Genomic DNA, 14,996 nt, shown 5'->3' with positions numbered 1-14,996 from the left:
GAGCAGGGAGGGGACAAAGCGAGGGGAAGCGAGTGAGAGAGAGTGTTAAAGACTCCGACAGTTCCCTGGACAACAGCACCTTTATACGCCTCCATTCGCGATGGCTGTGTCGCAGGTGGAAATCGAGTCACTGTACGTTTCCATTGGTATTTTGGGAATGTCTGGAGGTATGGATGTCTCTTTTTGCTAGAAAATTTAAACAACATGTATAGAGACGATACATGTTGATTATTTATTATAATATACAGCAGTAAAAAGCACATCTAGTACAAATTATTAGGTAACGCTTTTTCGTTAACTGCACCTTCATAATGCCTTTATAATGCATTCGTAGATCATTCAGTGCACCTTCATAATGCATTCTTAATACATTCATAAGCAGCAGGTAAGTATACCTTAACATCCTAACATACCTCAACAGATTAAATATACATCAATAACAGACATCATATGATAATAACAAGCATTATAATCTGATAATCGTATAATGTTTGTTATTAATGTATATTAAAGCTGTTAAGGTGTGTTAGGATGTTAAGGTATACTTACCGCTTATTAATGTTCTATGAATGTATTATGAAGGTGCAATTGATGTAAAGCATTACCAATAATAATAATTAGAATAATAATTATTGTTATTGGTATTATTATTATTATTATTATTATTGTTGTTGTTGTTGTTGTTAGTAGTAGTAGTATTCCAAGTGCTACAATAAATCAGATCATCTTAATCAAACTTATTGGCTGAGCATGTTCATTTTCTTTTCTGTTTTCTCTTTATACCGTATTGTTATGCTATCTGAAATAGAATCATATCATATAAAGACATGGCTGTAATCGTTTCTCATATAGCGTATTTAATGCCTTGAAATTTTCAGCGTATAAGAAGTTTAATAAAGTTGTATTAAATGACTGCTTTAAGTATTTCCCGATAAGAAGTCTTTGTGCTTACCTGCTGATTTACCTGCGCTACAGACGTGCGCTCTCGGTTCGCTCTGCGTTTGTCCATAACGCACAAATCGAGACTTGCTTTGATTTTCCACCGAGGTTCCTTGCTGCTTTTGGTGAATGACTATACTGGCGCCGCCCAAACGAACCCAGTTCCCAGCACCGCACTGGGAGTGCTCCTTCTATTTACCGCCGCTTTGCTGGCATACACAGGTAAACACTCCACATAGTGCCGAATCAGCTGTGGCCAAGTCCGAAAGCAGTGGATAAAACATTTCTCTGTTATTATATCACTGATAATTGTTATTTTTGTTGTCACTCTTTTATGATTTAATTTTAACGTAGTTTTAGGCCATGTTTATTAAATGTCTGATACACTATCGATATAGGAAGAAGAATTTCTCATTGTCTGCAATCGTAATTGTTTACAATTTTTCTTTTGTCGACAGGAGTACGGCACAGTCTCTCCCAGACACCTCTGTATGTCTGTCTATCTCTGACAATTTCTGCCTTCTGGTGGGGTTTAGGCATAGTAAACATCCTGGTTGGGGAGGGGCTGACAGACAGCAGGACCTCCATGGTGCCAGGACTGGCTGCTTTCACACTGGCACTGCTGGTCATAGGTGTGGTGGGGGTTCTCCAGAAGGAGGTGGTCCTCTCCGTCTTCGCCTTTGCCATCAGCCTGGCCTGCGCTCACCAGATCGCCGGCCTGTGCGACATTGCTTTCGGCCAGGGCGCCACTGCGGCGAACTACCTGCTCGTCACCTTCTTGGGGGCCTATTTCGGGAGCGGCCGGCTGCTCTCCTACATCACAAGTGGTAAGGTGCAGCTACCTGGGACAGCGGTGGAGAAGAGGAAGAGTGCGGTGGGAGCAGCGCAGGCCCAGATGCTGAATGACGTGGCCCCCGTGGGGCTGATCATGAACCTGTTGTCGGCCAGCGTGCTGGCATGCCGCCTCCTGGGGGTGGTGCTGGAGCTCCCAGCTGGCCTCGTGCCCTGGCTGTGGACAGCAGGTGTCTTCCAGCTGGGTGTTTGCATCCTGTCCTACCGCGCCATGGACACTCTGACTGCCACCTTCTACGGCTTTACATCCATACTGAGGTTCGCCGAAGGGTACAACCTGCTGCTCGGACTCTACGGCTACGAGCCATATTCGCCGGTGCCCTTCCCTGTCATCTTCGCCGTGCTGTTCTCGGTGCTGGCCGTGTTCAGCTTGCAGAAGAGCGTGGCGGACGGCCTGTACCAGCTCTTGTTCGCTGCGTACTGCATCGCCATTTCCGCCCAGCCACGTGGCTTCTTCCAGGGCGGCACGCAAGGGGTGCAGGCGGCCATCTTTGTGGCGTCTGCTGTGATGCTGCTGGTCACCTTGCACAACATGGTTTCTCCGCGAAAGGTGCCGACAGGGGATGGCATGCTGAAAACTTTGCTCACGCGCACCAGCTGGCTGGTTCTGCGATCCAGCGATGAGGACCTGCACGCCCCCTACCTGGGCTTCTCCAAGTATGCTGATGCGGACATTTTGGGCCATGCCTGCAGCACCTTGGCGACTTTTGCCGTCACGGCCGCTGTGCGTGCTGAAGGTCCCCTGGCCGTGCTGATTCTGCCTTGGGCTGTGGTCCCAGGTGGTATTCTTCAGTTGCTGTGTGGTGCAGTGGCCTTCTCCCGTGGGAAGACGCTTGAAAGCACCGCCTTCATCCTGTATGGCGTGATGTGGACGGTGTGGGGCCTGACGCGATACGGCGGGCTCTACGGTAACACCCGAAGCTTCAACTTAGCAGTGGGAATCATCTGCTTCATGCTTTTCAACTGCTTTGTGACTGCCGGAGCTCTTTTCCTCAACAAGGCCTGGGTCGTGAGTTCGCTTGTCTTCCAGCTCATTCTCATCAGCTTCCTGTTGGACGCGGTGGGCGCACTGCCCTACGGCTACGACATCGGTGTCACCATCGTCTTCGGGCTGGTGAGCTTTTACTGCTTCCTGGCTTGCCTCTTCAACAGCAGCTTCCAGAAGCCACAGTTGCCCCTCGGTGATCCCTTTATCAAGCTGCGTGGCTTTGGTGGGGGCAGAGATAGCTGTCCCCATGTACCTGCCCGGAAGGCTACATCCATCCAGCAGATTGCAGGTAAGAAGGACTGTAGCCAGCATTGACTGTATAGCTCAGAAGGGAAGACACTGTCTTACGGAACTGAGATCATGCTGTGACTCTGCTTTCAGATATCATGAACAATGGTGGCATCTGTGGCATGCCTACTGATACTGTCTACGTGCTCGTGGCAGCTTGCAACCGGCCTGATGCAGTACTAAAAGCATACAAGTAGGTCTCTCACCTAGTCATGAATAGATTTGAATCAGTTATGTTTGCTCGAGCAGTAAAGACTTTTGGATGAAGGCATCACGTTGTGTAATGTGCCTTGCAGGACCAAGGTACAAGCCGAGGACAGGCCCATGTCTTTGTGGATCTCCAACATAAAGCAGCTAACACCAGCCAAACATCTGATCAGCCCAGTGCTCTGGGACTTCATGGAGGCTGCCTGGCCTTCTTCGATTAGCATGGTCATCCCTAGAGGTGAGGGTCATCATGAAGTACTGTATGAGATGCAGGGGGAAGATAGAGTTGATCCACTCGTGTCGCCAAGGTAGGGAAGCAGGAATGTGTGCTGGGCAGTATTTTCAATGATTCTGAATTTCCGTCTCCCCCAGGTCCCTGGATGGATCATTTTGGTTTGGGAGATTCGGCAAAATACATTGGCACCCCACAAAGCATAGCTCTCCGAAACCCTGACTGCACCGTGGCCACACACCTCATGGACTTGGTATGTCTCTTCCATGTTTAATGTTCCCTGTTTTTGTTCCTTGTGGGTTGCTACATATAAATTTCAATGCATTGATGCTCACTTATTTGATTTTAGGTGGGACCTATTGCTGTAACATCAGCCAACCCTACAGGAGAAGCTGACACAACACATCACAACCAGGTTTACGCAAAGCTAGGGGACAAGGTGAAGGCTCGATCTGCCTGGAGTTTTAAATGCGTTTAACGAGACCCGATTCTACAGCTGTCATTTTACTGTCATCGCATTTCATTTTGGCCAATACATTTCTAGGTCAATGGAGTGCTCTGCGATGGTCCTTCCCCAGAGAACATTGCTTCCACGGTCGTAGACTGCACCAAGATCGAGAATGGACAAATAGGTTTCTTCAGAGTGGGCGTTATGCCCAAGTCAAAGGTGCCAAGCAGTATATTAAGATACAACCTGTTGTATTATGTGTAGTAAGATTAAGATTAGTGTTATTGATTCCAGGGGGAAATTCTGGTGCATACAGCAGCAAGAACATAGTGCATAGAACATACATATAGTGCCAAACGGACAAGTCTCAAAGACAGCACACATAGTGCAAGTAAAATAAACAGAGTGCAAACAAATTGAAAGAGTACATAGTACACAAATAAATGAAATATTCTGGAAAAACAGAGTGTGTCATTAGAAATTAATCTTTCGAGATAAGATAAGGTGAAATATGATCAGATACACTGCCCGTCCAAAAGAAAAGTCGCCATATGAATTTATATCAGCGAATACTTAAAAGCCAATGACTAGATCATTATTACAGTCCTGCAACATTATGCAGCAATAAAGTAAAGTCAGCAGAGTACCTGAATCTACAGAATGGCCAGGTTACACACACCTCCATCCATCATAAATGGATTTTTTCTTCCCTGTTGGCATGGGCATATTCCAGGACAAGAATGCCAAGATTCAATGGGTTCAAATTGTCAAAGAGTGGTTCAGGGAGCATGAGGAATCATTTTCACGCATGACTTGGTCACCACAGAGTTGTGACCTTAACCTCATTGAAGGTCTCTGGGATGTGCTGGAGGAGGCTTAACGGAGTGGTTCAACTCACTTGTCAATACAGGATCTCGGTGAGAAATGAATGCAAATCTGGATGAAAATAAAGGATGAGATGTTGCATAAGCTTGTGGAAACAATGCCATGACAAATATGCGCCATAATCAAAGCTAAAGGCGGCCCAACCAAAAATTCAAATGGCGACATTTTTTTTGGACGTGCAGTGTACAGTATATGTCTTGTTGTATACCCAGAACCCTCATCATCTCTCTCTATTCATGCACAGGTGCTGCAGATCTTTGAGGAGGTTCAGAGGAAACACAAACTGGGTCAGTTCAACCCCAGCTTTGAAGCCGACGCCACTGAACCAAAGGAGGAGAAGGATGAGGCAGATACAGCTCAGGATAAGGAAGCAGCCACACCAACAAACCAATGAAGCCAACAGCCAGACTGAGCTGATCTCCATCAATGAGGAGGAAGATTCCTTATAGCTCAGGCCCCTAACTGCCAAAGTTGTCAAAAGCACTTTAATTACAGGAAAGTTTATGCTCAGCAGTAGATATATTTGGAATCACCCTGTCAATTCAATTACCCAGTTTCGTATTTGTGCTGTAATCATTTTTGGAATATATGATATACTTTAGACAGTTCATAGCAAATTTATATGTTGTATGATACCTTAAAGTATTTATAGATATAAAATATTTATTAAGCAATGAATTTGTAGTTATACTTCGTACCAAAGCTATTATATTTTTATGAAATACCATAAGGCTGCAATACACTAGACTCACTAGACCACAGACAGGTGTCACTGCTAGTGGAATATTTAAATGTTGCATCTATTTAAATTTATGGGTAAAAATAACCCTTTACAGGATAAGATGTTGGATGGTAAACAGTGAATGGATGGATGGATGGATGGATGGATGGATGAAGTAAAACAGTTTTACCACCTTCCATCTTCAGTATGCCATTATCTGTTTTTGTTGACATTTGTTGTGGGGCCATGCAGCATTGTACCATTGGTCAGACAAAATTTAATCACAGCTGATAGCCTGAAAAATACAGTATATCAATGTATTTTGACACATGGTATACATTCCAAATGTGGAACAGCCCAGCATTAACCAGACCCAGTGGTGAACAGTGATTTTAAAGATTTCCAGGAACACTTAGATGGTACTCATGTGAGAGCAATGCAGAGGTATGTGATACTATAGTACAGACAGTGTAATGATTGTACAGAAGCCTTGATTAGAGGGTGAGGGCTATTGATGCAGGTAGCATGAGGGTTCAAGTCTCCAAACAGGTTGCCCTCAATGGAGAATCAACATAATCATTATTTTTGTGCAATTTCAAGGAGACCAAAAAAGCTATTGATTAATGACTATTAATGCTTTTGGGTAACGTCTTGTGGGGATGAATTTAACAATGACACACTGCACTCCAATAATTAAAGTTCTGAATGGCTTTGGGGAATACTTGTTGTGGCCTCTGTGCTTTCAATATCTCCATCCTAAAATGGAGCAAACAGAATGATATGTACCAGTTCACATGCGGGAATAAAAAACAGTGTATATCGATATGTATATATATTGATATATACATTGATATATAGCACTATTTTGGTATGTGGTGTCTCTCCGGCCTGCTCGCCCTTCTGCCTGTGACGTCTGAACGCCCTGCTGCTGTACCGCTGTTCGTCCTGCCATCAGAAGCAGCACCAGCACCTGCCTGCCCCCCTGCTTTGAAACTGAAATCTTGAAATTTAGCAAGTGTGAATTGGGACTTTTGCCATCTTATTCATTGGACTTTGACTGCCTCTGCTGGCCCCTGGATGATGGGCTTCCCCTTTGAGTCTGGTTCCTCCGAAGGTTTCTTCCTTCTTTGAGCTTTTCCTTGCCACTGTCACCTCTGGCTTGCTCACTGGGGGCTTTGCGGCGGCATAATGTAAAGCACTTTGAGACAGTGTAATGTTGCGAAATAGGGCTATACAAATGAAATTGAATTGAATTGAATTAAACCAGCAAAACAAATTCAAAACATTTCTCAATTGTATTTTCTGAAGACAACTCAGCAGGCTACAAAACCAAGTCACAAGTATTACTGCGGAACAATTACATAACGCACGTAAGGGACCTTTCTAAGGAATATTATGTATTAGTTTTATGTCCTCATATATTCTCAGAGGAGTACAATTACCATATTATATGTGTCAAAGACCTTTTGCAGGAATATCATGTTTTCTTGTAGATTTTTAGATGAGATCCATGCCCATTGCATAACACTTAAGAGACATTTCTTACAAGTATTCTGTTTCATTATAGATAATGAGAGAAGAAACTTTGTTACAAATACTAATGTCACTACCAGTAGCAGTTTTATAAATAGTCGCACTGGTACAATTTTACGTGCATGATCCAAACTGTCCATCTTCAGGGTAAAAAATAATAATAAAAAAATATTAATAGTTGCAACCACATGAAATTATCCAACATATTAAATGCAATAGTGTATTTAATTTCCATGAAGTACAGGAGTATTTTTACCCATTGTGAATGCACAATGGCTCAGTGGCATCACACCTGCAGGGTTCCTGGTTGAGTTCCTGTTTGCTCATGTGGGTTTCCTCTGGATACTCTGGTTTCCTCCCACAGATTGACGGCATTTAAATTTCTGACTGAGCCCCAAGTGTTACAGCACATCATGTAATAATTAATACACATTGAGTAATAACTTGACAAAATGTAACAAATTTTCATCACATAATGCGATGTTATTACATGTGTTGTCACACACCATGTAACAATTCATTATATAATAACACTGCATTATGTAATAACTTGACAAAATGTTCCAAATATATAGACTACGTTATAATTTTATATTGACAATTTAATATTACCCTATTATAATAATTATCATTATTATCTCATCACCATTATCATCGTTGTTAGTATGATCATTCAATTTGTTCAATTCTGTCGAGTTATTACATAACGCAGCATTATTATAACATGATGCATTGTTTGTGTCTGTGTCTGGGTGTCTTGTTATGGTATGGAATCTCATCTAGGGTTTCCCCTAATGCCCTCTGCTTCCGGGAATAGGTTTTAGTAACTAGTAACTGAGATAATGAATGAATAAACGTAAACAGACTAATAGAATTTTAACAGGCAACGGAACCATTGTCTGAGTATTATAAATCCGTAGCAAGCTACCAGGAATGCAGGAAATCTTTTCTGAATTGATCCAAAGAATCGAATTTGCATTTTAATTGTAATCTAATTTTCACTTTGACAACAATTCAGTGCCTTTATAGTACAGTATGCTTTTCAGGTCTTGTGTGGTAATGGGATATTTTTATACTGGCTATACCTACACCGGTCACATTACCGGAATGAACAGCCCATTTTTTGTCATACAATGTACAGTAGTGTTATCGGAATTGGTAAAGCAAGATTACCCTCCTTTCTGATTTTAGCTCTGGATATCCCCCTAATGATGTTGGTTTAGATATTACATTTCATAACATGGGTGTTACCTAAGACTGAATGTTATTTCTAGATTCTTCCTTATGCCAGGTGGGAATTTGACGTCTAATTTGTTATAGCTAGATAGCTATTTATAATGGTCCCTTCCCTCTAAATAGGTTTACTGAATGTTCATTGAAATTATGTACAGTCCTAAAGAGAATCACAAAATAAGGCAAGTATATGAGAACACATTATGTATTACTGACGTTCTTGGCAAATGAACTGAATTCTTGTACTGAATTCATGTTTTCTAATAATATGTCAATATCTTTCTATGTTTGATATTATATAGTTAGCAAAATACAACAGGTTATAATCTATCTCTCCTGTGTGTGGGTCAGGTACAAGGCAAGGGAACATCCTGGATTGGATTTGAATGCATTTCAGGGCACCTGTAGAATAAAAGAATCTTTATTGATCGCAGGGTGAAATTTTATGCATACAGCAGCAAAATATATAAAGTTCAAACAAACAAACATCTGGCACAAAACAAGACACTTAGTGCAAACAATTTTTAAAAATATACACAGTATATAAACACACAAAACATTACGTACTATGGCCAATATAGAAACACTAAGTCACCGAAATCCATGTCCATGCAGGGAGATAAACAAAGTAACGTGGAAAAATGTGAAGCAGGGAGACCTTCAAAGAGAAAGAAAAGCAGGGATTCAAACCTCCAGTCTCACAGAAATTTGGTGACTATGTTAGCCACTGAGCCAACATGCTGCCCTGCAGTAGGTAATGAAGACTAGTAAATAAAACAATGCTTATTTTATCAGTCTCTATGTGGGTCTTAAAATGAAAACAAAGCAAATGTATTTTCTGTTTTATTATTTCATTCAAGTTGCAAGTAACTCCTTTGAAGGAGTTATTGTAAAACATGTAAAATACATGAAAAATTTACATCCTCAGTCATTAATCATTTGTTCTTTAACTGACTTTATGAGGAGGACACTATAACCCTAAATAATATGTAAGTTCTTGAATTTTTATTAAAAATGCCACTGTAATGCACTTGAGGACAACAGGATTTAAGCAGTTGACTGAAACCAGCAAAATATAACTAGCAATCCCCAAAAATGAATGAACTTTATTTAGTCTGAAGATATTTCAGTGGGAGAGGACGCAAACACCGTCATTGGACAATACTCAGCTTTTTTAGGAGTACAGAGTTTATTTATCCATCCAACAATTTCTATACCTGCTTGTCCTATTCAGAGATTTTGCAGAGACAACCCTAAGCACAATATCTGTGACTCCAGTTATTTTCTGTTAGTTACAAACAAACAAACAGATAGATAGATAGATAGATAGATAGATAGATAGATAGATACTGTAGATAGATAGATAGATAGATTAATTGTAATAATTCCAAAAGCTACTTTTTCTAGCACTATAAAAACTTTTACTGATTATTTTTCATTCTACTTTGTTGAAAGGGAATATTGTGAGAAATGATTTATTATGAAAGGAACTCAACTGAGCTCAGACCCCCAGCTTTACCTCTATATGAGTATTAATATCTTTATGAAGGAGAGCTAGATGAGACATACAACAAAGAAACACATTTTAATGTACCTGTCTGTGTATTTGTACAAGTGACAGATAGAACTCACTTCATTTTCTTACACATCACATTACTGGAATGTTTTTTAGGCATTAATTAATTGTCATTGTTGACACACCACAGCAAACAACAACAAAATGTGTTCTCTGCATTTAACCCATATATGACATAACAGGGGGCAGCTAATTCAGCGCCCGGGGAGCAGTGCTTGGGGGCGGTACCTTGGGGGATTCAATCCTGCAATCTTTCTATTACAAGTGTGCTTCCCTAACCATGAAACCACCACTGCCAACAGCAATGCCAATATTTTTTAAATTCATAATCACACTACTTTTTACAAAATCATAATACACACCAACCCTAAAAGGTAAACAGGACATGTACAGACATCCTGGAGACATCTTTGCTGGGGGTGGGGGGATTAAGTTTATATTACCAAAGACCAGGAGTTAATGTTGGGATTAGAGTTTTCACCATAGAAAAGAATGGAGAGTCTCCACAAAGATATAATTACACACCTGCATGTGTGTGTGTGTTTGACAATTTCAATGCCATCATTGCCATGGTTTGTTAGTAGTAATCCTTTTAAATACAGCAATAATGGCTTTGCATTTCATTTGGCAGACCATGTTATTGGCAAGCTTTGTGTTATCGGGCCACATTTGTCTTTTAATTATATGGTACGGTGACTAGTGTATTTCCCAGAAGTGTTTTCTTTGCTGCCTTCCCGTTACAGGTAAGCATTATTAAGCCTGTGCGACCTTCTTATCATCTTTTGGTCACAGCCTCCAGTAAATTTGCACAGAAGGATAACATCCAACAATCATTTAACCACATATCTTAATCGGGGTCACCTAAAGCCTTTGCCCAAGGCAGGATTACAGCCTGGATAAGATACCAGTCCATCACCGGGGGTCACACTTACACCTTGTAATAGGGTAATTATGTTAGGAATAATTTAAATTTATCTAAGAATGTTATTTCATAGCACATCCTGTAACAGAAAATTTTTTAATTGTATTCTAATTTATTTGTAGAATGATAATAAAACTAAAACTAATTTAAGGTCATTTCTGATCCTTGCGATCAGCGCAATCCTAAGTTAGCATAATGTAATTTTGTTGCTATGGTAACGCCAAAAGGGAACTCAATGAACTTCCCTCTGCTGGCATGGTGAGGCAGCTGGGTCAGGGGTTTTATGCAGAGTCTGGGCGCGTGCGGCACGTTGGGTGAACCCCACTGTCAGCAGGAACGATGCTCTGCTGAAATCCACACTGGAAATAGCTAAAGCTGTCTAATACTGAAGGAACAAGGATGAAGTCGGAGTTAAGGAATCTCCAGTGTGTCTTAGGCAGTGCTGCCATCCATCCATTTACTGTAACCGCTAGGTCAATAAGCAGGGTCACGGGGGTGCAGAACCCATCCAGGAAGCTACGTGCACAAAACCAGGAACAATCTAGAAAATACTAAAATTAGAATATAACAAAACCACTGCAATATCTGATAAGGGGGTAATAAAAATAAATGATTTACGGTTATTTCTGCCAATAAAGATACACAAATATTTGCATCACTTTTAACAGAATTCCTCATGTATTGGTAACCAGGGCATTTTTAGATCTATTTTAGGAGGAGCTTTAGTCCCTGTATAATGTGTTTCAGCCCCCCCACCCCCAAATAAATGTAGACTAATTAGTTTACATAATGTGGGACATTTCCATCTGACCCCCCTAATAAAGGCTTTGACCCCCCCCCCCCCTTTTGTAAATATCTAGTGACACTCCTGTTGGTAACAAAATACACATACTCCTTCAGATATTTTCAGTTTTGTTATGATGAATGGAACCAAAGGACTTTTGACCAGGGTTAAGTGGTTAGAAGATATTCGGTCAACACAGCAATGGGTGTGACATCCTGACAAGTCATTTGAAATGTTCTTCAAATTATAATGTCTCTGTCTGATGTGGTTTGTATCATGGAAATAAAGCAGGATGCAGTGTAAGTTGTTTCCTTATTATTGGCCATTTGTGCCATTTTTAAATATCAGTATTTATGTATTCAAGCACTTTGCTATGGCAAACAATGAATTTATTTGGGTGGGGACTGGCAACATGAGAGAGTGTGTGTGCAAATCATACAATGAGAATGCATAAAATAACGGCACCATAAAATGGACAAAGCAGGTTGTTCAACAAGTATTGAGTTTGGTTACTGAATACATAATGATTTACATAATACAGCTTTTATCAGCCCCAGTTTTAGTCATTGGCTTCACATTATTTAAAAAAATGAAAATGGTACGGTACAGGTGTTGGCTCTGCTTGTTTGCTTTGTGTCTTATGTACAACGAACAACCAGCAAATGATGAATTTGAAAATAAAAGCAAACAAAATTCGAATCCACCCGAAGAAGGTTTTTGTACAGCTTATGATCTATGTTTGATGCATTTTAATAATAATAGATACTTCATTAATCCCTGGGGGGAAATTGTCTTTATGACTCCCCCAAATTGCTCTTTGCGGGGTAAGTTGTCCATGAAGGGTTGCCACCCACAGCAGTGCCCAGGTAGTTAAGGGCCTTGCTCAAGGAGCCACAGACATTCTTAGGGTTTGAACCGGCGACTTTATGATTACAAGCCTGCTGAGCCACACACTGCCCCATAAAGGCTGCCGTTAGCCTACGTCTCTTTAGTGGGGTCAAAACTGCCATGGGTTTGATGTACAGTACAGTATGCACACCTGATATAGGAGGTTCATATCAATATGTTTCAATATGAACTGATACCAGGTGTCAAAACTTTATTACTTCAGTATTACTGCCAGAGTAAATATATCTTCAATCACTGCTAAGTAGAGAGGCCAATCTCCCATTTTATCACTCTGAATAGCACTTTTATGGTTCTACTCTTACTGATAGGTGGCCATGCATGGGTGGACTTGGGATGCATGGATGTTTTTGCTCTTGGGAGATAAGCTGTTAAATTACCTATGATCATGTCTCATGGGATCCTTAACTGGGAACTCTGGCCACCCCAATACACAAGGCAATACAACAACAAGATAATACAGATGCACTCAGATCCACTGCCACTCAGAACTGAACTGTACCTGAGCCGTAAGGCAGAGACACCGTTTTCCACTGTAAATTATGCACTGTAAGTCATATCCGACCTGTACCCCAGCTGACGAAACCCTGCACACAGGCAGCCAGAAGTGTCAACTAAAACAAGTTGGCTCTGATTGGTCATCACAGAGACAAGAAAAGACTCATGATCTGCGTCGATATGCATAGATTAGTAGCATTGCACATCTCAATGTATTGATGCACTCCTTATAACTCAGAAACCGAAATTTTCCAACCTCCTACTTGAAAAAGTACTACTGTACCACCTGGTTATCAGGTCCAAACAGATGGTTGTCCCCATTTAGAATTTAACTGTTGCACAACATTGTTCATGTAATTTATGAAAGATTCATTTCCTTTTGGATCAGTACCCATTCATTTAGCAGACCTACCTCTCCTTTACTATGGGAAACTTGATTTGAATGCCACAGCATTGGTGGTTATAACTTCATCAGCCCAGTAATGCTGCAATTGTCACTTGATTGGCAGGAAACAATGAAACTGCACCTGTTATCTCAAGTTGCCTTTTTCATATGGACTTACATGAGATGCTGGCTGTTGGCAAACACTGTGGTTTTGCTTTCCTGGTGACAGGCACATGGCAACAGGGCCTTAATTAATAGCCAAATGTGAATGGAAACAGACGGAATTCATTACTGGCTTACAGAGTTTGTTGACAATGGTAGTGAAGGTGGTGGTTTGGTGGCGGTGGGGGGGGGGGGGGGGGGGGGGGGGGGGATTTAGGGCAGCTGACGCATGGATCCAGGTTGGACTGTGCTCCACTGGGCCCTAAATTCTCAGACGATTCACTGGTGTTGCTCAGGAAACTGGCAGAATAACCTCGGAGCGTCTGGCCCACAGTAACTGTTCATGCATGGAGCCAGACTCTATCGCCTGAAGCAGTATAAAAACAGCCTAATAACATTGTTTTATCCGAAAAAGATCACATTTTCCCACCAACGCTCTTGTGTGCATCTAGAAAAGCTTGTCTTTCAATTTTCTTGGTCCTCCTGGTATGTTATTACGTAATATACCATTTAAACCCTACTTATTTTTGGAAATAGTTTTTGACACTTAATTGGCTAATGCCACGTCTGCGTAATAGATGGCCAGTTTTAGTGGGTTTTTTGTTTTCGATGAAATATACACATGAAGTTTATACTTTCATTTCCTAGGTGAAATGAGTGTGTCACTCTGCAGAGGTTTTCCGAGAAGTGATGCTGCTTGACTGGGCAGGGTTTGGAAATCCTGCAAAACACACGTGGGCTCTACAGTTACTGGGAAATGTTAGGTTTCCAATTACACAAAAAGGTGCCTTTGGCATCCCTTCATGTCAAACAACACACTCCAGATTTCCGTAAGAAACTCTGACAAGCTATGCTTGTTATAAAACCCTCTGAATGACTTATAAACCCCTCTGAAGGACTGCATGGAAAGCCTAGAAAAAATAAACAAGCATTTTAATGCAAGCAATTATTTATTTTTTCAAAGTAAACTATGAAAATGTATACCCTGTGGGTGGACTTGACAATGAACCACATTACATCTCGACTAAATCGGCATTGATTTTTGGAAGCATGTTAGATTATGACACACTGTTTTATATTGCTTTTTCCACCGCCTGGGAGGGTTGATGCTTGCTTGATGGAAGGGATTATAGGTCTGGTTACCACAATACCTGCTGCATTTCACAGGGGCAAAGTGCATGCCATGAATTGAGGTCAGTCTAAAACCCCATAGGAGTGGGTGAAAACTGTAGCAAGCTTTGGTGAATAAAACAGCCAGATAAACTAACAAACAAAACGGCAAAACTAACTCCACACATATCATGCACATCATAGTTATTTGACGTCACAATGCCAGTGGTATAATCAGCTTATATTAGGTAATTCAGTAACACTTTTCTTAAGGCCACGTTTTTAGTAATTTATGAAAGCATTCATGACAAATAATAATGCATTCAT

At 41.1% G+C, this 14,996-nt stretch overlaps 1 protein-coding gene across 1 annotated transcript; it reads left to right on the top strand.

Moving 5' to 3' along the window:
* Positions 1–40: 40 nt before the first annotated feature.
* Positions 41–6,279, top strand: LOC111846372 (uncharacterized). Its single transcript, XM_023816498.2, has 9 exons — positions 41–167; positions 1,048–1,161; positions 1,398–3,068; positions 3,161–3,260; positions 3,364–3,512; positions 3,647–3,759; positions 3,856–3,945; positions 4,051–4,173; positions 5,084–6,279. Exons 1-9 carry the CDS (start codon positions 101–103, stop codon positions 5,231–5,233), a joined length of 2,577 nt encoding a protein of 858 aa, XP_023672266.1. The 5' UTR covers positions 41–100; the 3' UTR covers positions 5,234–6,279.
* Positions 6,280–14,996: the final 8,717 nt, after the last annotated feature.

This window comes from Paramormyrops kingsleyae, chromosome 10 (assembly GCF_048594095.1).
Source record: "Paramormyrops kingsleyae isolate MSU_618 chromosome 10, PKINGS_0.4, whole genome shotgun sequence".
Classification (NCBI taxonomy): Eukaryota; Metazoa; Chordata; class Actinopteri; order Osteoglossiformes; family Mormyridae; genus Paramormyrops; species Paramormyrops kingsleyae.
The sequence above is the reverse complement of the archived record's forward strand: the minus strand, read 5'-3'. Positions and strand labels throughout refer to the sequence as shown.